Here is a 23,520-nt window from a genome sequence, read left to right as displayed (position 1 = left end):
GATATGTTTTTTTTTTTTTAGTTCGGGATTTGCTAATCGATCTCTCGTGGACAAGGCACGAAAGATGGTGTGTGGGTTTGGCGATGGCGCGCGACTTTAGTTGGCTGGGGCGATGATACAGGTGGAGTGATGCGTGATACAGATAGCTGATGTCAGGCTTGCTAAACGATGGGTTGATCGAGATACCGAAAAGGTCGATTCGCGAGCGTATGCGGTTCGTCGTGCGAGGGTGGGTGAGGAGGGTGAGCTGTCTCGTCGAAAAAATCAGAGGTTTGAAAGGAAAATTGCCAGCTCGGAAGGACCCACGATGTGTGGACCAGGGAAGAACTGTGGGAACCAACCAGCAGGGCGCTAAGCCCGGAGGGGGCAAGAGCCGTGGTTTATCCGGTCCCGGCCACACGTTTTTTCTACCTGAGGTAGGTACCAGCCTACCTACCTAGCTAGGTATGTACCACCCAAGCAGCCAAGGGATGTGAAGTACCGGGGAGAATGAGGTAAGGTAAGGTGCGGATGACGTTGAGACCTGGCCTTACCTGCCTTGCCACGCTCCGTCCAGGTTCATTAATGCGCTTCCCCAGATTCCTACAGACGTACGACTATCTGCCTAAGGTATTCCAAAATACCTCTTTGATTTTTCTTGTCTTTTCTCATTATTCCATTTGCTTTTCTTTTACCTGAATGAGGTAGCTACCTAGGAAAGCAAACTCATTGAGTCATTCGTCTGTCTTGCTCCCTCTCTCTCTCAATCATCGCTGCCCAAATCCCTACGGCGAGGGTGCCATCACGTGTGTCACACGTGACCCCACCCTGGGGCGTGCACTTCCGACATTTTTGTCTTTTTCCCCCCCTCACAGGGCGGACGACAGAGGTACCTACAAGCTCTGACCTAAAAGGGGGAGAGCAGTGGCTTTTGGGTTATTGGGCTGCGCTGCAGGGCACTAGGGAGGTGGGATGTGCACCTGGATTAGGTCTATCTACTATGTACTATGTAGGTACTTAGCCAAGACTTTTCAGGGGTAACCCCCTAGGAGTAGGGGGGGTTAAGGTAGCTCAAACTCACCGACCTCTGCGCATCACCGACACCTGTCTTTTGAAGATCCTTTTCTCCCGAGTGCACGTGCTTGTATTACTCTATTTATTTTAAGGCAGCCTGGCACCCTGGGTAGCATCGATCTGAATCCCTAAATACGGGAGACCCGGATGAGAAAATGCAAACCGGTAAGGAAAAGATAGACGTCTGAAGAGGCATCATGCGAGTGGCGGAGAAGAAGAGGACAGAGAGGCAGGGCGGCGGAATAGGTACCCGTGACATGTGTCCTCTCTGGACAGTCGCATTTCGTTCCACCCACACACCCACACTCTCTCTCATACCGTTCGCTCATGCTCATGCTCATGCTCCTGCTCATGCATGTCGTCCGCCCTCCCCCATCTCAGTCCTCATCTCATCTCATCTCGTCTCATCTCTATCACCGGCCAGTTAGACTCGCTCGGCCATGACTCGTACTCTTCCACTACAAGGCCAAGCTCATTGGCCAAAGGTTTTATGACATGCTGGAGGGTGGCTTTAGGATTTGTGCTTGTTTCATGCCACAAACGGCCTCTGGAGTTTGAACGCAAGTCTGCCCTTTGACTTTTCGAAGGCTCGGTCTGCCTTCGCCTTGGGAAATCGCAAGAGGTGAGGGGGGCACGATCGCACACGCTAATGAGACGTTGGTTGGTTCCCCTCATTTACAAACCTACTATCAGCTAGCTAGGTAGATAGATACCTTGACTTACCTCGCATTCTCCATGCGGCGTGAACGTCATGCTCAACAGTTGAGACGGCCACCTGGTAATACTCCGTGGGCCGTAAATCTAGACAGTACTCAACCAAGTACACGTACTATGTAGAACCCAAGCTCTAGCATCCAATCCGCGGTAAGCTAGTTGGTTACCCAGGTCAGATGTTGTCGTTGTGGGAACTTCAACCCCACTGCAACTGAGTAGCGACAGCCAAATCCCTCACACACTGCCGTTCGCATGCCTTTCAACCATGTCTTGTTAGTAGAATTCACCGTTGCGTCGCAGTTTGCATCGCCCTGTTTCGGCCGAGCCGGCTCCAACGCTAATCAGCTTTGGTGCCCCCGCTCATCTCAAAACTCAGACTACCCTCCAAGTTGAATGGGGGTTGTTTATCGTCGGCGTCTCTCGGCTGTTTCGTCTGCCCGGCACCCCGCGTTTGACGACATCTCATCACCCCTCAACAACAGTGTCGGAGAATCGGTATTCCATTAACCTGACAGGATGTCACAACCCGGCCTACTTTCATCTAGTGGCTCCAGCCATGGCGGCCCGGTGCGTGTGGCCGTGGCCCTCCTAAAAAGCCGGCGGACGAGGTACCTTGGCCTGTTTACTGCGCTCCTTGTCGGCATCCGGATCTTCATCTTGGACTCGTCGCCGGGCGGGATCCCGGGTGACTACTCAGCCACAAACCCGTGGCGGGACCTCCCTCCAAGTCCCGCCGTCCACGAGACCATCCGGGAGGTTCTCTTCATTGGGGACACGCTCCGAGACGGCATGCTGCCCACGTCCTTGCCTGACGACAACTACGACATGTACTCAGATATGCTGAGCAGCCTCGAGACCAGGACTGAGCTCACCTGGCTCGTGGTCCAAGAGACCAGTATCGACAAGACTATCATGGCCATCGCCAACCGCGGCGGTCATTACAGCCCCATTCCGGAAGAGCCGCATGACTTGCACGCGCGCGCCGAGAGACTCCGTCGTCATTGGTTCACGCTCGCTTCTGCCAAGGACAAGCCGGATCGATGGGACACTCGGTTCGACACCACCTCTCTCCCTCCGCTTGTCGTCAGACACACCCCTGGCTCCGGGCCAAAGACCGGCTTCTCGGGTCTGGACTTGACGGTTGAGCAGAAGCTGGCAGCAGATGCCAAGTACAGAGCTTACCGAAAGCGCCGAGACCGCGCTGTGTCGTACCTCAAGAGCCACCCACCTAAACCAATGGCTTGGCTACCGGTCCAGACAGAGCCTGAGGAGTCTCGGAGCGTTTGGGAGACGCTATTCGGTGATGGGATCGTGCAAGCCGGACGGAAAGTGATGGGGGACAAGCTGATTGGGAACCCCATGTTCAAGCCCGTGTATCGCGATCTCATCACGGAGCGTGTCCCATACGACTGGGTCAACCCGGATGAGCCGGTAGTGGAGTACAATGAGAAGGAACACCTAAAAAACATGGAAGCGTTCCGGGAGGAATCGCGTGCCAGGCAGGAGAGAACGGATCGGCAGGCGAAGTTCCAGGAGGAGCTGAGGGCCGAGGAGAGATTGAAGCGGGGAGACAAGCAGGAACTATGATGAGCATGGACGGATGAATGGGCAGTGTCACAGTGGATCATGGTTGCTTCCCATGTATTGAAGAGCTTTTGATTTCCATTCATATGCACCGCCAGTCATAATAACAGAAAGAATGCTGGAACTTGACCCTTCGTCAACCAGCAATTTTTACCCAGTCACACAAGCACGGGCGTGACACTCTAATCAAATTCAGTCCCCCCCCCCCACGATGAACCGCCACCCTAGAGCCCTACCCTCTCTCACTCCTGGGCTCATGCCCACAAGTGCAGATTGCGTCGGGCGAACTCGCCTCTCGGAGCATCGCAACCTCGGGTGTGGGGAAGCTCAGTAGCCGGACAGCACGGCGCCGATGGAAGCCAGAGCCGGGACGGCCTGGATGAAGAGGATGCGGGGGTTGGCCGTGGCGCCGCCGTACGCGCCAGCGGCGACGATGCAGCCGAGGAAGAAGAGGCGGATCTGCTGGGCGAACTCGGGGACGGGGTGGGCGAGGCCCCAGACGAGACCGGCAGCGAGGAAGCCATTATACAGGCCCTGGTTGGCAGCCAACGTCTTGGTCTGCTCGGCGAATTCGGCGGTCAGCTTGAAGGCCTTGCGGCCGCGCGGGGAGGTCCAGAGGAACATCTCGAGGACGAGGATGTAGCCGTGTAGGCCGGCCATGAGGCCTGTTGCGGTGGCGCCGATGAAACCCATTGCTGTCAAAAAGGAGGGGTGGTAGTGACTGTTTTCTTTATTTATTGTCCTCCTTTAAAGAGGCGGGCGAGATGGGCCGTGAAGCTGAGGTGTGTGACGTCGGTTGAGAATGGTGTTGAAGTTTGGAGAGTGGGAGGGGAGCAGTAATGCTTCTCAATGTCTCAGACAAACGCGTCTCTGACTGAGTTTTTGCAAAGTGTCTCGGCTGAGTTGGTTGGGGGCTGGAGGTGGCATGAATTGGGCTGCGGAACGGAAAAACGATGGGATCGTGAGGGCGTTCCTAGGTCGTCGTCGTATTTGCATCCGCAGGTTCGACAGATTGGGCAGGTCGCGAGTCAGTCAGCCACTGACAGACAGATACTCACCTAAGCTCATCAGGGCTTTACATTACTATCTTTAACCCACCCCCCCTGTGCAGTAAATTATAAAATTGAATCGTATCATCTAGAATAGTTCCATTCTGTATTTATAGCGGTGCTAGAGTCAACACTACACGATTGTTACCGGCTATACCGAATAGCTAAGCGCTTATTTTGTTCGGATCTGGAACCAAAATGCGGTCGCTATTACCCGACGCAACGGACGTCGACCACACGTAGAAATTATATGCAGCACATGGGTCACTTCCAAGCATTCAAGCCCATTAGTCTCAATTGCATCGCTATTCCATAACGCGACACAGCCTAGCCACACAAAAACCCGTCCGGTCAACTAGCGACAAGTGCAATAATGTCACGATAGCGTCTTACAGCACCTGTCAGGTGGGTTATAACGTGCCATATCACATACTGTTTCACTCATTACTCCTATCGCTTGCCTATATAGAGGACTTTTCCTTTACATCTCTACTCTCATAGGAATAGGCCTTTCTTGATCCTGTTCTTATGCCCCGCTATGTGCTCCAACTCGTGACATATAATGCAGGTCCGTACCAAGATGGTTGACATTGGCATCGCTGTCGCCGCCATAACGGCCGCCAACGGCCCTCCTGCTCACATAGGCATGTTTTCTCTGGAACAGCCATTCCCACACTTGTATTGACAGATGCTGCTGTGAAGAGGGTTGTTGCCAACTAGGTGTGCTAGACGCAGCAGTCGTGAGTCACCTTGTCGTGCTCAGGCGGGCGGCGGAACCTTTAGCTGAGCAAGTTGCATAGAGACCGACGAGGACGATTACTTCTCATGGGGGTGCAGACGATTGAAATCTCGGACCAAGAGTTCTGTCACCTGTCGGAGAGATCATCCGACCATCCGAGGCATAAAACGGGGACACGGCTGCGTTTCGAGGCCATCCCTGCAGGGTTGTCGATATAATGGTCCCCCCCCCCCCTTTCTTGGGACTCTTTTCCAGAAAAGAAGGGTAAGATGCATTATTGTATCTTTGCCTTTTATCTCGTTCTGAAAACCTTCGAGACATGAAATCAAAGCTCCCAGCAGCTTATCAGATGTCTTTCTCGGAATTTTTGACATGGTGCACTTTCAACAATCGATTTGATATGCCATGTGTTGGCGGCCTCGCCAAGTATTAGAATAGAGCATTGCTAGGGCAGCGCGAGCAAAGCCGTAAGCGCGTTTGATAAACGAAAACCATCAGTATGAATTGAGAACTTATTAGATGTCACATTGATTTGATTTCAGCTTGGCAAAAGTAAACGTTTAGTGGCACTATACCTTCGATTACGCGGGGTAGCAGCTAGTCACAAGGTGACCTTCATGCTAAAGTCACTGCTGACGATGACAACATGGCGTCCTTTCTTTTCCGACAGGCAATTGACCTACGAAAAATAAAATAAAAATAACAGTGGTAAGAAAATGTCCAACTTTCAGAGGGCAAGTGCCAAGGAAGCCGCCATCTAAATACTATTAACATTCTGCTGCTTCCTTGAACAACCTAAAAGTTGACACGTTCACTATGAGCTGTTGACCAATCAAGTAATAAGCGGCGGAACGGTGAGTCAAGCCTCCTCAATCACGTGACTAGTAACTACCGACCTTGCATCATAATGTGAATTGGAAGGAAAGGGGGAGGAGCTCCCTTCCTGCAGGGGGGACGCAGGGGCACAAAATGCAGAGAGAGATAAGCATGGTGCTTTTGCTGTGTTTTCTTTGCGACTGTGCATGGAGCATTGTGTACCTGTGTAACCTCAAGACGGAACGGAAAAGTCTTGTACCTGTACTTTCGCACTCCATGATTAACCCCCCCCGGACTCCTTCGATGCTTGCCGCCTGCCTGCCCCGCCTCCAAGACGCGACAAACTAAATTGCTTCCCCACGCGGCGCGTCGCCTACGGCATCGTCCTCGGCCTCGATACCATCAACGAATCATCCATGGGTTTCTACCGCTAAACCAGGACTCCCAGAATCCGCACCAGACTTCTTTCATCCAGCTATCCACTACCGTTTTATGTCCCGTCAGCCTTGGTCATTTTTACTTCACCTTTTCGTCCATAATCCCACCAAGAAAGGCTAGACAACACACAACCTACACCACGATCGTCTTGTCTCGTTACTGATGGGTTTAACGTAAGCTGCAACCCGATTTAACTTCGCGTCCTTCTTGCCAGATCGCGTTTTGTTTGTCGCTCTTCTTGGCCAATCGCTTCTTGTGTTACACCTGACCGCTTTTAAGATGCCTCCGATCAAGGTGGAGGGCATCAAGGCCGAGCGCTGCAAGGATAGCCTAAACAACCTACCTATGATCCCCGACCCCTTGTTGCAGCAGTCAGCTCTAGGTTCTGCTGATTCCATACATGTGGCTTCTCCAGATGTTACAGCCCCATCGTCGGCGGCTACTCTTCCGCCCGACACGCCGCTCCGCCGAATCAAGGCCGAGCCAAGTCCTGCTCAGATGAAGCAGGATATCAAGCAAGAACAAATCCATCCCGACGTGAACTCCGTTATCCCAGCCCAAAATGATTCGATGTCGGCGGCGGCCCCACTGCCCATCTTTCCCCAAGACTCCGGGGAGAGGGAGTCTCAGGAGGCGGACCCCCTCGAGCAGTGGGCTACAGAGACATCACCCGAGAGTCTCGAGGAAGGAGTCAAGATTGGCATGGAGCTGCTCGAAAGCCTCAAGGTTCCTCTCGGCCTCACAGCCTCGCTTCCAGAGACTCAAGGCTCCACGTGGCTAAAGGCCATCAACGATATTCAGAGCCGCTCTCAGCCACCCAAGACTATTGTCGGCGTCGTTGGCAACACGGGCGCAGGCAAAAGCTCCGTTATCAACGCATTGCTCGACGAAGAGCGGCTTCTTCCCACCAATTGCCTGCGCGCCTGTACCGCTTCCCCAACTGAGATTTCCTACAACCACTCCCAGAATCCCGAGGAGCTTTACCGCTCCGAAATCGAGTTCATATCACTAGAGGACTGGAAGAAAGAGCTCAAGACACTCTTCACTGATCTTCTGGACGACAGCGGCAACATCTCGCGCGATTGCACCAACGAAGACAGCGAGGCGGGCATCGCGTACGCCAAGATCAGGTCTGTCTACCCTTCCAAGACGAAGGAGATGATTGCCGAAAGCAGCCCCGAGAAACTGGCCAACGAGCCCGCAGTCGCCCGCGTTCTCGGTACCGTCAAGAACCTCACGGCGACTACGGCCAAGGATCTCTATGCTAGCATGCAGCGCTATGTCGACAGCAAGGAAAAGAACCCGCACAGCAAAAAGAATGTACAGATGGAGTTCTGGCCGCTGATCAAAGTGGTCCGCATCTTCACCAAGGCCAATGCCTTGTCCACTGGTGCCGTCGTTGTCGATCTGCCAGGCGTGCAAGACTCCAACGCCGCCAGGGCCGCTGTCGCTCAGAAGTACATGAAGTCTTGCACCGGACTTTGGATCGTTGCCCCCATCAACCGTGCAGTCGACGACAAGACTGCCAAATCCCTCCTGGGCGACTCCTTCAAGCGCCAGCTCAAGTACGACGGCATATACTCGGCCGTTACCTTCATTTGCTCCAAGACAGACGACATCTCAGTGACCGAAGCTGCTGAGAGTCTCGACATTGAATCCGACATATCTGAGTCCTGGGCCAAGATCGAAGACTTTCGACGCAAGCTTCGAGACCTTAAGCAGGAACTCAGCAACGCCAGAGATGAAAAGGGAGATCTCATCGAATGTCTTGAGCAGGCCGACAGCGATTGGGACAAGTGGGACGAACTTGCAAACAAGTGTGCAGACGGCGAGACTGTCTACGCCCCTTCGGAGAATAGCAGAAAACGCAAGCGCGGATCGTCCTCGTCCAGGAGCCGCAAGAACCATAGATCGTCTGATCCCGACGATAGCTCGGACGACTCGGATCTCAACTCGGATAGTGATAAGGAAAACAACCCCGACAACGAGAATCGACAGCCCTTGACCGAGGATAAGATCCACGAGAAGCTGGCTGATCTCAAGAATCTGAGGAAGGAGATCCGCCAGAGTCGCAAGGAAGTGGATGCAAGGCTTTCCGACATCCGAGAAGAAATCAAAAAGGTTCAGTCAGAAGAGGGGCGACTTCTGGGCAAGGTCAAGTCTATTTGCATCCAGGGCCGAAATGGATATGCGAAGGGTGCCATCCAAAGAGACTTTGCCATGGGCATCAAAGAGTAAGCTTTCTCCATCTTAGTTCTGCTGACTGCGATTACTGACTGCTATAGACTGGATCAAGAGGCTGCCATCGAGGAAAATGAACAGACTTTCAACCCCGACGAAGACATCCGCGACTACGATGAGGTTGCTCGGAATCTGCCAGTGTTCTGCGTCAGCAGCCGCGCTTATCAGAAGATGAGAGGCAGACTGCAGAAGGATGACTTCAAAAACGAGGGCTTCCGCGACGTTAACGAGACCGAGATCCCACAACTCCAACAGCACGCGAAAAAGCTTACCGAGGGAGGTCGGGCTGCCCATTGCCGTCGCTTCCTCAACGACTTGAGACAGCTCCTCAACTCGATGCGGATGTGGGCTGCCAATGATGGAACTCAGGCTCACATGACGGATCGAGACAAGTGGAACAAGGAGACGAGCCTCAGAACCCAATTGTCTAGTCTGGAAAAGGTTCGTTGGTAGCTGACCCGTAAGACCGAGCATTCACTAAGTTTCGCACCAGGATTTCACCAAAGCAGTTGATGAGTGTGTCGCTGCCATCAAGGATGCTCTGTCCGAGAGCATCTATGACTTCTTCGACCAGTCCATCCCGGCCGCGTCAGATGCTGCTGTTCCCACGGCAACGGGCTGGGGGGCGCATCGTAGCGAAGGCGGTTTGTTCTGGGCCACCTACAAGGCAACCTGTCGCCGAGCCGGCGTGTATACTGGGGCCTCTGGACCTCGCGACTTCAATGCAGAGCTGTTTGAGCCCATCTCTCGACAGCTCGCTACCGGATGGGAGCGAGCTTTCCAGCGCCGCCTTCCACAGGCCCTTGAAGGTTTCGCCATAAGCGCTCGCTTGCTGCTGGAAGACTTCCACCGCAATGCCGTCTCGGGTTCGCTGGAGCGCGGCAATAACCACGCTGGGATCAACATGCTCAGCAATCAGCTGCGAGCACACACAGCGCGTTCAAAAGAGATTCCCGCGATGATTAAAACGGTTGTCCAAGAGCTGCAGCGCGAAGCCAGCCGCGGCTTTCACCCGGTCATTCAACAGGAAATGCAGCCCGCGTACGATATCTGTGTCGCCGAGTCTGGTACGTTTTGCCCAGGTCCCAACCCTTGCCTGCCTCGGCATCCACTGACTTTTAATGGTTACAGGCCCGGGATCCTACGCCCGTATGAAGAGCCATATGGTCAACCACGTCGAGAACTCCAGACACACCATGTTCCGTCACTCCACCGAGAGTGTTAAAGGGCAGCTTCGGGCGTTGTGTAGCCGCGTCGAGCACGAGATTACGCAGCAAGTGCAGGACATCTACAACCTGCTAGCGCGAGACTACTTGGCAGTTATTGTGGGCGTTGACAACAACGCCCAGCACAGCAGCGTCCCGCGTACTGAGCGTTTGCTTCGGGCCGAGATGCGTCCCATCTTGGAGACGGCGGGCCAGTGGTTTGCCCGTTCCGGCTCCAAGGACGTCTCAGAGGCTGTGCATACGCCAGAAGACCAGGGTGATCCGTTTGCCGACGGGCATGAAACTGGTTTGGAAGACGTATTGCCTTGGAAGTTCGGTGAGGTCGGCGACCTAGCGGCCGTCAAGAGCGAGCCGATTTACTAGATATCTCGTGAAGTATTCGTATACTGGTGACTGGAAAGATTCGTTGAGGAAGGGAAAAGCATGGGTGAACTTGGTCTCGAGCTGTATTATCGGCGTTGACTTGCGGAGTGCTGCCTCGACTACCGGGCTTAACGGTGAAAAGCGGTTTTCGGTTTGGCTTGCGATGGATGGAAAAATACCCAGTTGCTTTTTTTTCATGGGCGTTTTGTAAATAGACGAACACTCTCATACAAAACATGAGCACTTTCTGTCAACCGTCGTGGTCTTGGATGCCGTGACGGTCTGGCCGAGGCTGCCTATCATAAGCCCGGATCGATGAGAGCTTCATCTTGCCTACCTTGCGTAGAAATGCAGAGAAAGGATGGAATAGAGACTTGATTTGTGGGCATCAGTAGCAGATGGAGACCCTGGTGGTCAGTGGTGTTTCTCCTCTCGTCGCTGTATGTATTCTGGTCTTGAGATTCCGTCTCACATCGTCCTTTGATCGTCTTTGTCAGTACATCGCATCTCGCGGCTCTGAAATACCACTTGGACCATATACATTCGCTATGACAACACGGAAGGCCCCGAACAGCACTCGATCGCTTAGATGCTCCCTGTTAGGCAAACCCAGTCCAGCAGCATGTAGCTCAACATTGACAATTTCGAACAAGGCGAGACGATGCACCGGGTACTTTAAACTCGAGGTGCCCTGGTCATTGCTTGTAGCCCACGGACGTATCCTCTTTACGTAGCGCTGTATCATTGTGGAGGGAACTTATGCCGGTGACGACGAGTCCGCTGATGCCTTCGCCACCGTGGAAACTCACGATGGCACCAAGACCACGTTCCTGATCCAGTCGTGGCCTGGCGGAGACAACCGCATCAAGATCGTCGCCATGCTGTCTCCTGGACGTGACGTTCTGACCATCGCCCGCTCCTCTGGCACGGGCAAGATTGTCCGCGAGCTGGACCTGACCTGCGTCCTCCTCCTCCAGGCACCGCCTCTCCACCTCGCTTCCGCCGAGTGCCTGCTCGATGCCCAGACGCCCGGGGCGAGTTCCTCCACCAGGTCGGCCACGCTTTCGGCGTCCAGCACACGATGGGTATCATCGCCCGCGGCTACTCCTTCCACTGGCCGTGCAACTTTCTCTCCAGGACGGCGTACTCCCGCAGTGACGGCCGGGAGGGCTTGTCTGTCGTGGACGACGACACGACAAATGACGCGCGGCGGGACCTGCAGGATTCCCTCTCCTTCCAGTCTCTCGACCACTTCTGGCTACCCGGCGACGCCAGGTTCTCGGCCGCCGCCCGTTCGAGCGCCCCGGCCATCGTCGCGGTCAACATCGGGACCGACGACGCCGGCCTCGAGGCCTTATGCGCCGCGCGTGTTGCGCGGATCGACTGCAACGGAGAGGTCGAGCCCCAGCCCTGCGTGGCGAGCCCGTCTGAAAAGGGTCTTTCACAGCCTCCAGTCTCTCGAGGACCGGTTCTCTCGGGAGGAGGACCTCAAGGTGATCGTCCTCGGCTTGAAAGAGATGGCCAAAACAGTTCACAACGTGTGGCGCCTGTTCACGCTCGTCCCCAGCTCGGACGCGCTCCCGCGAATGCTTTCCATTACCACCCGAGGAATGAAACGGGGCCAACGACAACGGCGACGACGACTTTTGGGCCTGGGCGACGCTACTCACGCGGTGCGTTTCGTGCTTCGATGTGCGGACGGGGTGCCTCCTTGACGGCGTGTACGTCCACTTTGACGACGACGACGACTCGCGCGTCAACTGCGGCCCGAGGGTGGAGAGGTGAAGTGTAGGTGAACCGCACGTGTTCGGCGACCACGCGTCCGCGGTCCATGTCCCGGAGGGTGCGGAGATAGTCAGGGTTGAGGTGTCAAGAGACGATTTCCTGCAGGGGATGAACATCCACCTGAGCAGTGGCGGGGCCAGGGGTAAAGCTGTCGGGGGACGACGACGACGAGCCCGAAACGGTATCTTTGGGTTTAAGTTGATGGTCATGTATGCGCACACACATACGCACACTCCACCCCCCCTTCTTTCTTTCTTTCTCTCCTTCTCTGCATCAGAAGGTTTCCGTCTCTGCGTCAGAAGGTCCCCGGCTCCGCGTCCGGAGTTTCCCGCCCCTGTATCAAGTGTTTTCCGTCGCTGCATCAGGTGTTTTCCGTGTTGATAACCGTGGCGGCGAGCTAACCATGACACGGCGTGCTAGAACCGTAACCAGACGAGCGCGTCGTCGGGTTTCCGACTGCAGCTGGTGGGGCCGAACTTACGACGGCCTGGTCGAGTTTGGAATCATCACGGCGCCCAAGAACTTTGAGCTCCCCGACGCGGTGTATGACATGCCGGAGCTTCAGAACACGGATGGCGGGCGCAGTGTAGGGACACCCCCTCTCCCCTCCCTTTTCCCGCGCCAACACTCGAGATTCAAAGTCCCGTCACTGACATTAACTCGGCTGGAGGAGATTGAGCAAAGCAGATCAGAACGATGGCACGGATGAGGAAAATGTTCAAGCTAGCCTATAGGTGATGTGGTATTAGCAGTATCCCTCATCAAACAGGGACCGTGTTCCCTCCCCTAGTGCTGGACCGGTGTAGGTTTGCGTGTGCATATACGGAGATCACGCCCAGATTGGCACGGGCATCTCAACGCATCGCCCCTCTCCCTGGATCTATGCTCTCCTCCGAAATCACAAGTTCGCGCTTACAAAGCACGGCCGCAATTCGAGTCGGATGCGCGTCTGCAGCAAAAGTTGCCGTTCGTACCGAGAACAGGTCGAAGTCACCAGCGAGGCTCATCCGCAAGGACCTCGTGGTGATCTTCAGGGGATTTCCCCTGACCGCATGACAACTGCCTTCTCGCCGCCTCCTGTCCAACTAATAATAATCATTCGCCACTTTGTGCTTGGCCTGCAGCAAACCTCTCGTCCATTTCGTTCACGTATCACCGGCGTAGCTCGTAGAGAGCAGAACGTTCCCGTTGTCCAGAACTCTGGTTTTAATACCTACAGTCTTCGCATCATCCTGGCGCTCGACGGCCTCATAGAGCCGCGCTTCCTAAAATCATTTGCTGAGCCGAGCCGAGATAAGTCAGCCTCTGTCAGAGTTGGTCATGAGTGAAACAAACGCTGCGAGTTTTCGGTGCCGGCTTGTTTGTCTGACGTTCGCCCGCGAAACTTCTGCCCTTTGTGTCCGTCCAAGCAAGGAATAAGCCTTTTCCGTTGCGCCCATCGACAAAGAATCCGATGGCCTTGGGCCCGATGTCCGACGCCTCCTTCCCCTCCCCCCCTTTGCAGGCCAACCTCCGGTCGGGTAAGAATTCAATAGCCGATGCTGGTGGCGTGATTTCTGTTTCATCGCTCTATTTACTTAGTAGCTACCCCAACGCTACCTGGTTCATGATTGCCAAGCCACTCTTTGAGCGCTGCGCGGAATTCAGTTGAGCAGGTCTGAATCTGGCCCGGCTACTCGTCGAAGTCGTAGTAGGGAGATGGAAGAACATGGATATCCACTGCTAACAATGCTAAACATGTCTGTCGCTTCTTTGCGCGAAGAGGCTCGGTGATTATGCATCAGCCCTCTCATGTTGTGACCCCATTTGAGAGTTGAGAGCTGTCTTCGGGGTGTCAGCTGAACCGAACAAAACCTTCCACAATAGCCACGTGGGATGTGATCCACGTTATGTCGATGATGGGCTTCGAGGATTGCCAGGCGGCAGATAGCAAGTCAAACTCGTCTTTTCTTTTGCATGCTCGGGCTGCTGGGTGATCCAAACTCGGTCCCAACAACACTTTTCAACCAGTATGGGGGAGTCCTGAGCTCCATGCATGTTTCTGCTGACTCGGTTGCATCGGTGCTATGAGTAATTAAGCAACCCATGGTTCAGGGTTGCCATCTTGTCGGATACATCGGGCGCCTGTGACTGCCTGATAGATTGGACCCCTTGCCGCCAGGTTGCGTGGTTATAGCTCGTGCTTGAAACAAACGTCATTGGTTTTGGCTTCTTAATGACTGAGTTATGTCTTGTTTGTTCTACAGATGGCGTCTGCCACATGATGTTGCAGATCCTTTTGGACACGCGACTGAGAAGGTGCATCGTAATGTCTGTCCCATCGGCAAACTAGATAAACTCAAAGTTCTTCAACGAGATAATCGTTTTCCTCATATCCCTGTCACCGCTCACATAAATCGTAAGATTCCAAGACTTGGCTTTCTCACTAAATGCAGTAGAAGCCCAATCTCACCTGCAAGTATTACAAATCGGGTTGACTGTGACGGTCTTGATGCTATATCCTGTTGGCGACTTTTATTAAATCTTCAATAGAACAACTTCTCCTTGAGTATCGCGGTCTAGGCGGTGTCTTGACTCATTTAATGACGCAACGACATAACTGGTCTGGTCCTGTGAGCTTCAACATTGTTTCAAGGAACGAGATTGACTGTGGAAGTTTCACACATAATAGCTTGTCGCAGAATCAGCCCCATGAGTAGCGGGCAGCAATCGATTGACGTCTTACATTTCTTGTGCTGGTATTGAAAGAGAGGCGGAAGAAACCCGTTCTTGCGCTCCCCATGGCAGATGGAATAAAAGCCGGTCCTTGGGAAACCAAAACGCGCTCCGAGGCAATACCTCTCGGGGTCGCACCGTTGAACAATAATACGACAATATAGTCGGATCCCGGATTCCGCGCGCCGTTCGTTGTCTTACTGGTGATTCAGTCTACTGATGTATAGGGTATCCATGTCAGATTCGCAGGTTGGGTCGCTATCAGTTATGGTCTACCGTCTAGAATAATATTTGCCGGATTCGCAACCTTCTCCGTTCTTCGCTGGTGGTTTCAACGCACAACTCTCTTGAGACTGCGCCAATGAGCACACGCGTTGTCGACAGCTGTCACAACGTACACCATGACCCTGCAAACTCTAAGTCGCGCACACGTTGCGCCATCCATGCCCACCTACAAACACGGCATGATGGGTTTAGGCGGCGGTAAACCAGTTTCTGGAAGCATTGCTCACTGAGCAAGGAATCTTACCAGGGGAAAATGTTTTGTACCAATTGGCATTTATAACTAAACCCCGTCTTTTCCTGGAGGGTGCCCTGAACTGCCGGGTGAACTGTGTCATGTTTTCGGAGCAAGGCTCCCTGTTATGTCACATTAGTCGTAATTTAGCAGTCGCTTGATGAAGTAAAGCTTCAATCCCTCACGAATAGTCCCTAATGATCTATTTTTCTACTCGAGTCAACCATGAGACCCCTTTCGAGCCCATTCGGGAGCACCGGGATCCGAAAAGGGCGAGGTGCATAGGTTTGCAAACCACTCGTCAGAGCTGTTCCCCTTCGAGTTCGGACTCGGCTGCAAGATCGGGGGTAGACGGCTTATACGTTCCATCGGGAATATACAGTCCCTTCTCGGTGGTGACGGCAGCGGCCCACGCGCTTCCTCTACTGCGGCTGCTGTTGTCACTGTCTGTACGTCTGTCATATGTTGCGTACGTAGCTTGCTTCCTCCAAGAAATTTGAGGCTCTTAACAATGCTGCTGTGCGTGTAGCGACTTGATTGTTGCGACTGGTCGACTCGGCGTGTGAGAAGAATATTAACAGCCGGAAAACATGCGCAGATCATCCCTATGCTCACCTCCGCCGTCCTGGTTGTGGGGTCAGTCTTTATGGTGGGCGATTGTTAAGTCCAAAGCGGCACTGGAGTCTTAACCTACTTACCCGAGGAGGTTGAAGCGGATGAATTCCACAGTCTCATCCTTTGTCTCCTGCAGTCTAATCACAATGACCATCCGGGCGAGGCTCGCTGCGGTAGCGATGCCCCCCGCGCTGAGCATACCCATAACTTTCAACCGTTTTTCCCACGACATTCGCAGGCTTGCTGCAGCGGGTATAGGCAAAATGAGAACAGCCAAATCGGTGACAGCACTGGTGATTGTGTCGGCTACAAATATTGCTCGTTGGTCGAGGCAAGCGGCGCGAGAATTCGGGTTCCAGAACCCTCTGATGGGTCGGCAAATAAATGTTTTCAGAAAGAAGACGGGGACGTAATATCCGGCCATAAAAGCGATCGTTAAGTATATCCCGATTTTCGTCTTCTGGTGAAATCTAAAGACTCTAATCACAATCATAAGAAGTGCGAGCTTCGTGAAGAATGAGTTTGGGCCGTATACAAGGGTGTCGGCATATAACCCCAGAGAGGATGTTAACGTGGGCTTCCACCACGTCTGGGAAAAGTCATCTTACCTTCATAAAACCTTCCAGATTTTCCTTCGACAGTTCGTAGATGTGATATCCACCGCCGTAGTGACTCACTTGCGCCATAAGACTCAGCTCAAAGAAAAACAAAAAACGACCGACTGGTTGTGTGGAACTACTCACTCACGAACGCCGTGGAGCCATACCCCAGCGTTAATACCTAGTCGTGGATTAATATGTTTCCTTCCTCAGGACCGATTGACCCGTCTCTTACCCAAGCCAGTACAGCCACCCCTACGAAGTATCAGCAAACACCGCGAAGCAGGAATTGGGCGATGATAAGGCTTACAATCTTCGGCATGGAAGGGTGGGGAAACCCATGCTTTAGCATAGATACGTAGCAGCATGAATAAGCTGACGACCGAGACGGAGAGGATTTGCGATACGAGATTGATAGTGTACAGAACGTCCTCTGGGTGTTGCAGGTTGGGTATTACGCCTTCTGGCGGCGGGGCTGCCCCCTCTACGACCAACATATCGCATCGAGTAGTGTGGGGTAAGGCATGGTCGTTTCGCAGTCGCGAGGTGGTTGAAGGGATTCACTGGGACTGGGGAATGAGGAAGGCTGTTCCGTTATCCAGTAAGTTAATGCCTGGGGAAATAGCATCTTTATATTGATCAGGATTAGGGATAGTTTTATGGAAAGTCGGTGAAGGGAGAGACGCTCTGATATATCCTTAAACGCGCCGTACGATCCGGCAGCTTCGAGGTACGAATAAAACGATTTTCTACCAGGCTGAGGAGGTGTTGCATGGTGGTTCCCAGATAGAACAAAGTCTAATTGCAAGATTGAGAGGTTGGCTGCGGGCGTGTATCCCCGACTCTCCCGGCCTCCTGTTGCCCAACGCCCGCACACTCTGCACGCTTCACTGCACAGAAGAAGCTTATTTACTCAGGTGTGGTGAGTGGGGGAAGGAAGGGTGATGCAAGCTTCCCGGATTCGACGACAGAAAGCTCGCTGAGGTTCATGACAAGGCCAATATCCGAACAATATCCGAATACTGACATTGATCAGCACTTGGATGGAGAGCCGGGCTGTTATTTCGTGGCCGGAAGAGGGATTTACATAGTAGGTTCAGATTCTAACAGCCGTAAGTTGTCCGGAAGGATTGGTGTCGTTGAAACAGACGGAAACATAATCCTATCAGTCCTTATCTACCGACATACCTATTTGATTTTGCGAGTCAAACAACCGAGGACTTCGGATCGAGAACATTCCCCGCAAACCTTGAGCCACAAAGCGAGTGACTTCGTCTGGGGCCATCCATGTCTTGCCGCGTGTCCGTCGCATCAAGGGTGCTGCAATATGGATGCTTGCCCATCAACTACTACTAGGGAAAGACTAGATCCGTGTCCGCCTCCGATGCTGAGGTTTGCGAGCAAAAAAAGTAAACCCTTTGGTTTGATCTAGCCCTTTGGACAATTATCAAAATTGGAAAAAGTTGATTGCATTTCACGACTTGTTTGTATAAAACCACATGTAGCATTACACCTGACTCGTTCAGCACTACATGGGCGCTCGAAGAGTCTAGTGGTTCATCCTAGCGGCCTTATCGGACTGCAATTTGGCAGAATGCGACAGGGTCCCTTGTCTGTTATCTTTTATGCTGCAACTACTTAAAGTTTGTCAAAAGGTCCATCTGAACAGTTCGTCTTGTCTGATTATCAATCGGAGTATAGAGGTTGCCAAGTCTTCCAACCGAGCGGATACTGAAGTTGTCATTCTCATCACCTCATTGCGATGACTGACAATCCAAAAGGAAAAGAAAAACTGCATATTCTCTATGTCGTGCCCCCACGAGAGGGGCATATGCGGCCTGCGCTCCAGATATGTAAGCACCTGATCGACAACGGCTTCAATGTCACTGTTCTGGCAAGAAACAATACAAGCAGCTGGTGCCTATTTCAGCCCTATTATTGGGCTTTGGGGAACGCTTGACGACGCAACTCGCTGGCCAAAAATCGCGCATGCTCCAAGCTCTGCAGGACGCCTTGCTGCATCCCTCGATTGTGGATTTGTTTCACTTTTGCCAAGCGGTCTGGAGTCGATAAGGTTCGCTCTTGCCGCCATTCGCAGGCGGCAACCTGGATGTCACATCGTTGTTCTTTCGGATACATGCTTCTCCGGAACGTTGGCTCTGCGATTACAAACCGACCTGCCAGAAGGATTTAAGGAGGGAGAAGAGGTCAGAGCAATTGGGATCGGAGTTGTGCCAACTTTCTGGGCCAGCCCCGAAAGACCTCCCTGGGGATCAGGACTGCCCTTCGACGACAGTGAAAGAGGAATAAAGAGGAACATGCAAACCATTCAAGAAACTTGGAACGCTGCTGCCGAAGAGCGTGGGAGATGGGTTTTGGCGATGATGGGCTGCGCCAGGGATGTCGAATCCTTGTACGATGACCTTTCGCCCACGATCCCACACCCCTTTTGGGATGCGTCAACAATCTGTCACGACACGACACTTCAGATGTGCATCCCCAGCCTCGAATTTTCATCTTCAGATTGGCCGGAGAAAATCAAGTTCGCGGGCACATTACCAATCAAGCCCTTGCCGCCAAACCTTATATACCCAAGCTGGTTCAGCGAGATCCTGTCCAACAGCGCAAGTCTTCACCCACCAAATTTGGACAGAAAGAAAATTGTCTTTGTAGCACAGGGCACAGAAGTATTGGACCACCGGGAACTGATCGTCCCTACGATGAAAGCTTTAGCATGCCAGGACGACGTATTGGTCGTTGCTTGTTTATACGTGGCTGGGGCCACCCTGGAGACTGACAGCTTCGACAACGGGAAGATGCCTTCCAATGCTAGGGTTATCGACTACTTTCCATATGACACAATTCTGGCACATGCCGACTTATTCGTCTCCAATAGCGGATACAGAGGATTTCAGCATGCGGTTGCAAACGGCGTCCTTATCGTACAAGCCTGCAATGTGTTTGATAAGCCGGACATTGGGAGAAGAGTTGAATGGTCTGGCTTGGGTGTGTATATGGTAGAGTCTCCGCCGACTGTGAAGGACGTTCACCTTGCCATTACAAAGGTGCTGGGTGATGAGGGTTATTGAAAACAAGCGAGCATGCTCAAGAAAGAGGCAGGAAAATTCGACCCTCTAAAGAAGGTGATGGAAGAGATCTTGTTGCTAACGGGCCTCACCTCATAAGCCTTTAGCAAACAACATGCTTGAGAGTGTCTGGAATCAGTGAGAATATCATTGCATGATCATGAAGTCTTTGATGGTTCGTCCGATGGCATTTTGCAATCCAGCCGCCATGCCCATCGAAAGGTACAAATAGACGAAGAACTATAGTTAAATAATCCAATAATGAATATAGACGGAAATAATGACGGCAGCATTATCAAAGTCACCAGTGGCCAGCGATTAATCTCAACGGTAGAATGTGGCTAGTGTCAGAACAAGTATACTCTTGTCTATTGGGGTCAACCGGGAAGTGGTAGAAAAGAGAACAAAACATCTTCAATCAGGGGAGCGTTTGCATAACACCTTTCCTTGAGCAAGTGTATATTGAATATGATGTATGTTAGCCTAGAAACTACACGCGGAAAAGCTGTCAAAATAGCTTAGTACATAACTGGCACTTGGCATCAGTGTCGTCATGTGCTTCATCACATATTGTTTCACTTATTACTAGCATCAACTCCCCATATATAGGATTATTCTTTCACATCTTTAGTGTTGTGTGATGAAGTATCCTTCACTCCTATTCTCATATGCCCTGCTGTGTGTGTGCCCCAACTCGTGACAAAAGAAAATTGGGAAGTCACGTCGTGGTATGAACCGGTAAACTTCAAGTCCAATGGCCAGTTATGAGACTTCATAATAGCAGTCTATCCACGCACGGGTATACATCGGTACCCATGTATCTATCAATCGATTTTCTTTACCGCGCGCCCTTCTCCTTTTTAGTCAACGCGCACATCTCTGCCATACAGTCGATGTTTGCAATTTCTGATGCCCAAGCGTTATGTGATGCAACTCCTGCCGGCGCAGCCATTATATCGTCAACAAGCTCATGTATCCAGCGGATGAAGGTTTTCTTGGTGAGGTTGGCCCTGCTACTGTCACCACCGTAGTTATCCATGAAGCTTGTTTGCAAATCCTCGGCGAAGTAGACACCGCCAGGTCTCAGATATGACCATAGCTCCCGAAGAGACGTCGTTTGCTGGTCCATAGTATGGCCGCCGTCGTCGACAATGATGTCCACCAGCCTATCAGCTGTGACCTCGGCGCCAACGTGGTGGAGAAACGGCACAGAAGACTGGTCACCGAAGAAGATGACGGCTTCTGGGTTCTGGGCTGCCCAGGCAGAGCCACAGGTCTCATCGTATTCGACAATGTTGAGTTGGATATTCGGGAAGTACGTGGTCCATATGGGGTAAGAAGCGCCGGGTCCGTAAGGCTGTATAGTTTTCTTGTTTTCAGCAGACGGCCACCACGTATAAGCTTATTGGGTCCATTGATTCTTACCATCCCACATCCCAAACCAATCTCAATCATTTTTACAGGCTCATTGCGGAACTGAGCAAGGTACTTATCGTACAGAAAACCGTAATTGTGGCTTGTGACCTTATCAGTACCAGATTTCAGGGCCAAGTCTGTGAACGTGGGTCGGTTGTCCTGGTTTTTGCCACCAAAGATCGGTCTATTCGAGGCTGGGATAGCCGCAGGTGAGCTTCCTTGTTTGCCATGCGGGGCATCATCCTGCGTGCCCTCAATGATGTTTTGTGCACCTTTCTGATCATGTGATTGTGAAGAACTGTACTCGAAATGTTAGTATTTATGGTAGAAAAGAATTGGAAATAGGTGCAGAAGGAAATATTGGATTGAGGAAAGGTACCTAGTCGACCATCGGTTTATCGGAGCGAGCACCTCGTGGACCTTGTCACCCGATACGTGCAGCGTCCCCAGGAGGAGAAGAATTGATGCAGAAATGAGAAGAAACGGGAGGAACCGTGGACTCTGAAACATCTTGCCTGATTGTGGTAGATTCTAGCTGGTGGACGTACTGACTGACTGTTGCTTCATAGAATTCATGGGAGGACGTAAAGATGGTCTGGACAAGGTGAGGAAATTATATTGTATTTGCCCTCCATATCACTTGGATCGAGATCTATAGGCATTAAGGATAAAAGATTCATAGATGAAATTCAATAGAATTTCTACGGAAAATATGAAGGGATGGGTAAGTCAGCTAAGCTGGTCTCGCCTTTTTAGCTCCGATGGCTATCAGAACGGTTGCGGGCAAGATGGCGGCCTCATTTTGGCTAATGTACGAACCTCTAACCGTGCCTGGTAAAGCTAGACAAATTCAGAAGGCTCTCGCCACAGTCCCAGCAGCCAATCCGGAATAACTAGAAAAACTGTATTCCGTTACCCTTACCATTACTAACTCTCACCCTAACCCAAATCCTAACTAGAATCTTAACCAGTCCTAATCGCCCTGACCATAGAGAAGATTTTAATCAGAATAGTTAGAGTAGTGAGGGTTGATTAGGATTCGGATTAGGGTAAGAGTTAGTTAGAGTTCGTGTGACGGAATGCGGTTAGTTCAGCCGCCCTTCAGACTTGGGAGGGGGCCGTGAAGATACCAAAAGGGGGGGCGGCAATTTACCCGCAACCATTAGAACAATTTGAAGAAGCTGCAATAGGGTTAATCGCCTTAAAAAATTCAATTTTCTGTGCTAGTATTGCTCTCAGGGATGGTTAGGGTATGGAGTTTGTATTGGATAAGGAATGGCGTCCTTTGAGTACGTGATAACCACAATCATATTCCTTGGTAAGTATGAAGGGGTAGGCAAATCAGCTTAGCTGACCCTTCATTCTTGCCTCTTATGGCTCTTGCGCAGAAGCTGTAACAGGGAGAACGACCTGTGGAATGTAATGTTCCGTGTCAATATAATTCTCGGTGATGGTGGGGCCCAAAGGGCAACATTAAGTTGGTACAGGAGAAACAAATCGAGAAAACAACTACCTCTATCGAGAAGATTGAGAAATATTGGTGTTCGTTTGGCGGTGAATATAATATCAAAGAGGAGAGAAGATGGAGAAACTAAGACACGCTGTCTCCGACTCCGAGTTGGGTATGGACAAGAAATGGGAACATCCAAGAATAGAGGTGGGTACTTTTGACCATCAACGAAAGATTCTTATGAGAAGGTAGACGGGGCGGTGGACCTTTTACGGGTGGCGGGTGCACGCAAGGTAGCATATGCCTTCTAGCTTCAGTGACTATTATTTAGTAACATCCATCTGCCTCTCGTCCCCCGAGGCGTAGCATTTGAAACTGGATGAGACCAGACCCTGAAATCGGGGTTGGCTACCTAACGTATCCCATGGGTTTAGAACTAAGATCCAATCAGAGAAAGCCTAACCAAGGGGGATGGTGCTAGGTAGAAGGAAGAATTGAGGTGAGGCGTGGGGCAAAAGTGAGCCGAACGATTCCTGACGTTGACCCACAGCTGGAGGGATAGGCGCTATTGTGGATGGCGTATGATGCATCTGTGTATGTGCGTGAGTGGGTGTGCTCCCTGGAAGCCAGGCTTGAGCATATGTGTTGTGATATTTGGAATTCTGCCTACGGCGATTTGCTTGAAAAGGGACGGCCAAGGCGGTTCACTTACAAAACATGGCGTTTCTGTCAAAATAACGGCTTAAATACTATCCAACGCAGGGCGCGTGTAACTTGGTTCAAAGTGTGAACCCAACTCAATCACTGGTGGAAATGAACCGCGAGCGACGATGAGAGGGAGGGGGATAAGACATGGATGAGACAAAGGCACATTGGGTCTTGATCTAGCGGCTGCGGCACTCCGGAACAGCCACAAGCCCAAGGAAGAGAATGGCAATGTCTCATGCTAGCACTTGATCTGTGGTCGTCCCCCAAGCCACACATACTCACCTTCGGCTAATACACGCATTAGCTCTCCGGATAACAATAAAAATCGCCAGAAAATCCATTTACTGAAAGTCATGTGGGTGTATCTCCAACCTCAACAGTAATCCGGAATGCTAGACACGCTGGA

General features: G+C 52.0%; 7 protein-coding genes across 7 annotated transcripts; 4 read left to right on the top strand and 3 right to left on the bottom strand.

The window, feature by feature from the left end:
• Positions 1–2,323: 2,323 nt before the first annotated feature.
• On the top strand, positions 2,324–3,354 carry GLRG_09128 (uncharacterized protein; the record flags this gene model as incomplete). The annotated part of the gene is made up of 2 exons (XM_008099813.1): positions 2,324–2,334; positions 2,376–3,354. 2 exons carry the CDS (start codon positions 2,324–2,326, stop codon positions 3,352–3,354), a joined length of 990 nt encoding a protein of 329 aa, XP_008098004.1.
• A 324-nt stretch (positions 3,355–3,678) lies between these two features.
• Positions 3,679–4,044, bottom strand: GLRG_09127 (uncharacterized protein; the record flags this gene model as incomplete). Its single annotated transcript, XM_008099812.1, has 1 exon — positions 3,679–4,044. The coding sequence occupies one exon, from the start codon at positions 4,042–4,044 to the stop codon at positions 3,679–3,681; it is 366 nt and encodes a 121-aa protein (XP_008098003.1).
• A 2,628-nt stretch (positions 4,045–6,672) lies between these two features.
• Positions 6,673–10,223, top strand: GLRG_09126 (uncharacterized protein; the record flags this gene model as incomplete). Its single annotated transcript, XM_008099811.1, has 4 exons — positions 6,673–8,627; positions 8,679–9,075; positions 9,128–9,701; positions 9,766–10,223. The coding sequence occupies 4 exons, from the start codon at positions 6,673–6,675 to the stop codon at positions 10,221–10,223; spliced, it is 3,384 nt and encodes a 1,127-aa protein (XP_008098002.1).
• Positions 10,224–10,884: 661 nt separating this feature from the next.
• On the top strand, positions 10,885–11,938 carry GLRG_09125 (zinc metalloproteinase; the record flags this gene model as incomplete). Its single annotated transcript, XM_008099810.1, has 4 exons — positions 10,885–10,893; positions 10,958–11,274; positions 11,361–11,648; positions 11,671–11,938. The coding sequence occupies 4 exons, from the start codon at positions 10,885–10,887 to the stop codon at positions 11,936–11,938; spliced, it is 882 nt and encodes a 293-aa protein (XP_008098001.1).
• Positions 11,939–15,541: 3,603 nt separating this feature from the next.
• Positions 15,542–16,951, bottom strand: GLRG_09124 (uncharacterized protein; the record flags this gene model as incomplete). The annotated part of the gene is made up of 5 exons (XM_008099809.1): positions 15,542–15,721; positions 15,856–15,865; positions 15,939–16,432; positions 16,464–16,531; positions 16,765–16,951. The coding sequence occupies 5 exons, from the start codon at positions 16,949–16,951 to the stop codon at positions 15,542–15,544; spliced, it is 939 nt and encodes a 312-aa protein (XP_008098000.1).
• A 1,265-nt stretch (positions 16,952–18,216) lies between these two features.
• On the top strand, positions 18,217–19,543 carry GLRG_09123 (UDP-glucuronosyl/UDP-glucosyltransferase; the record flags this gene model as incomplete). Its single annotated transcript, XM_008099808.1, has 2 exons — positions 18,217–18,307; positions 18,369–19,543. The coding sequence occupies 2 exons, from the start codon at positions 18,217–18,219 to the stop codon at positions 19,541–19,543; spliced, it is 1,266 nt and encodes a 421-aa protein (XP_008097999.1).
• An 835-nt stretch (positions 19,544–20,378) lies between these two features.
• GLRG_09122 (hard-surface induced protein 5) lies at positions 20,379–20,995 on the bottom strand (the record flags this gene model as incomplete). The annotated part of the gene is made up of 2 exons (XM_008099807.1): positions 20,379–20,897; positions 20,966–20,995. 2 exons carry the CDS (start codon positions 20,993–20,995, stop codon positions 20,379–20,381), a joined length of 549 nt encoding a protein of 182 aa, XP_008097998.1.
• Positions 20,996–23,520: the final 2,525 nt, after the last annotated feature.

The sequence above is a fragment of the Colletotrichum graminicola genome (assembly GCF_000149035.1).
Source record: "Colletotrichum graminicola M1.001 genomic scaffold supercont1.45, whole genome shotgun sequence".
NCBI lineage: Eukaryota > Fungi > Ascomycota > Sordariomycetes > Glomerellales > Glomerellaceae > Colletotrichum > Colletotrichum graminicola.
Note: the sequence above shows the minus strand (reverse complement) of the source record. Positions and strands in the feature narration are given on the sequence as shown.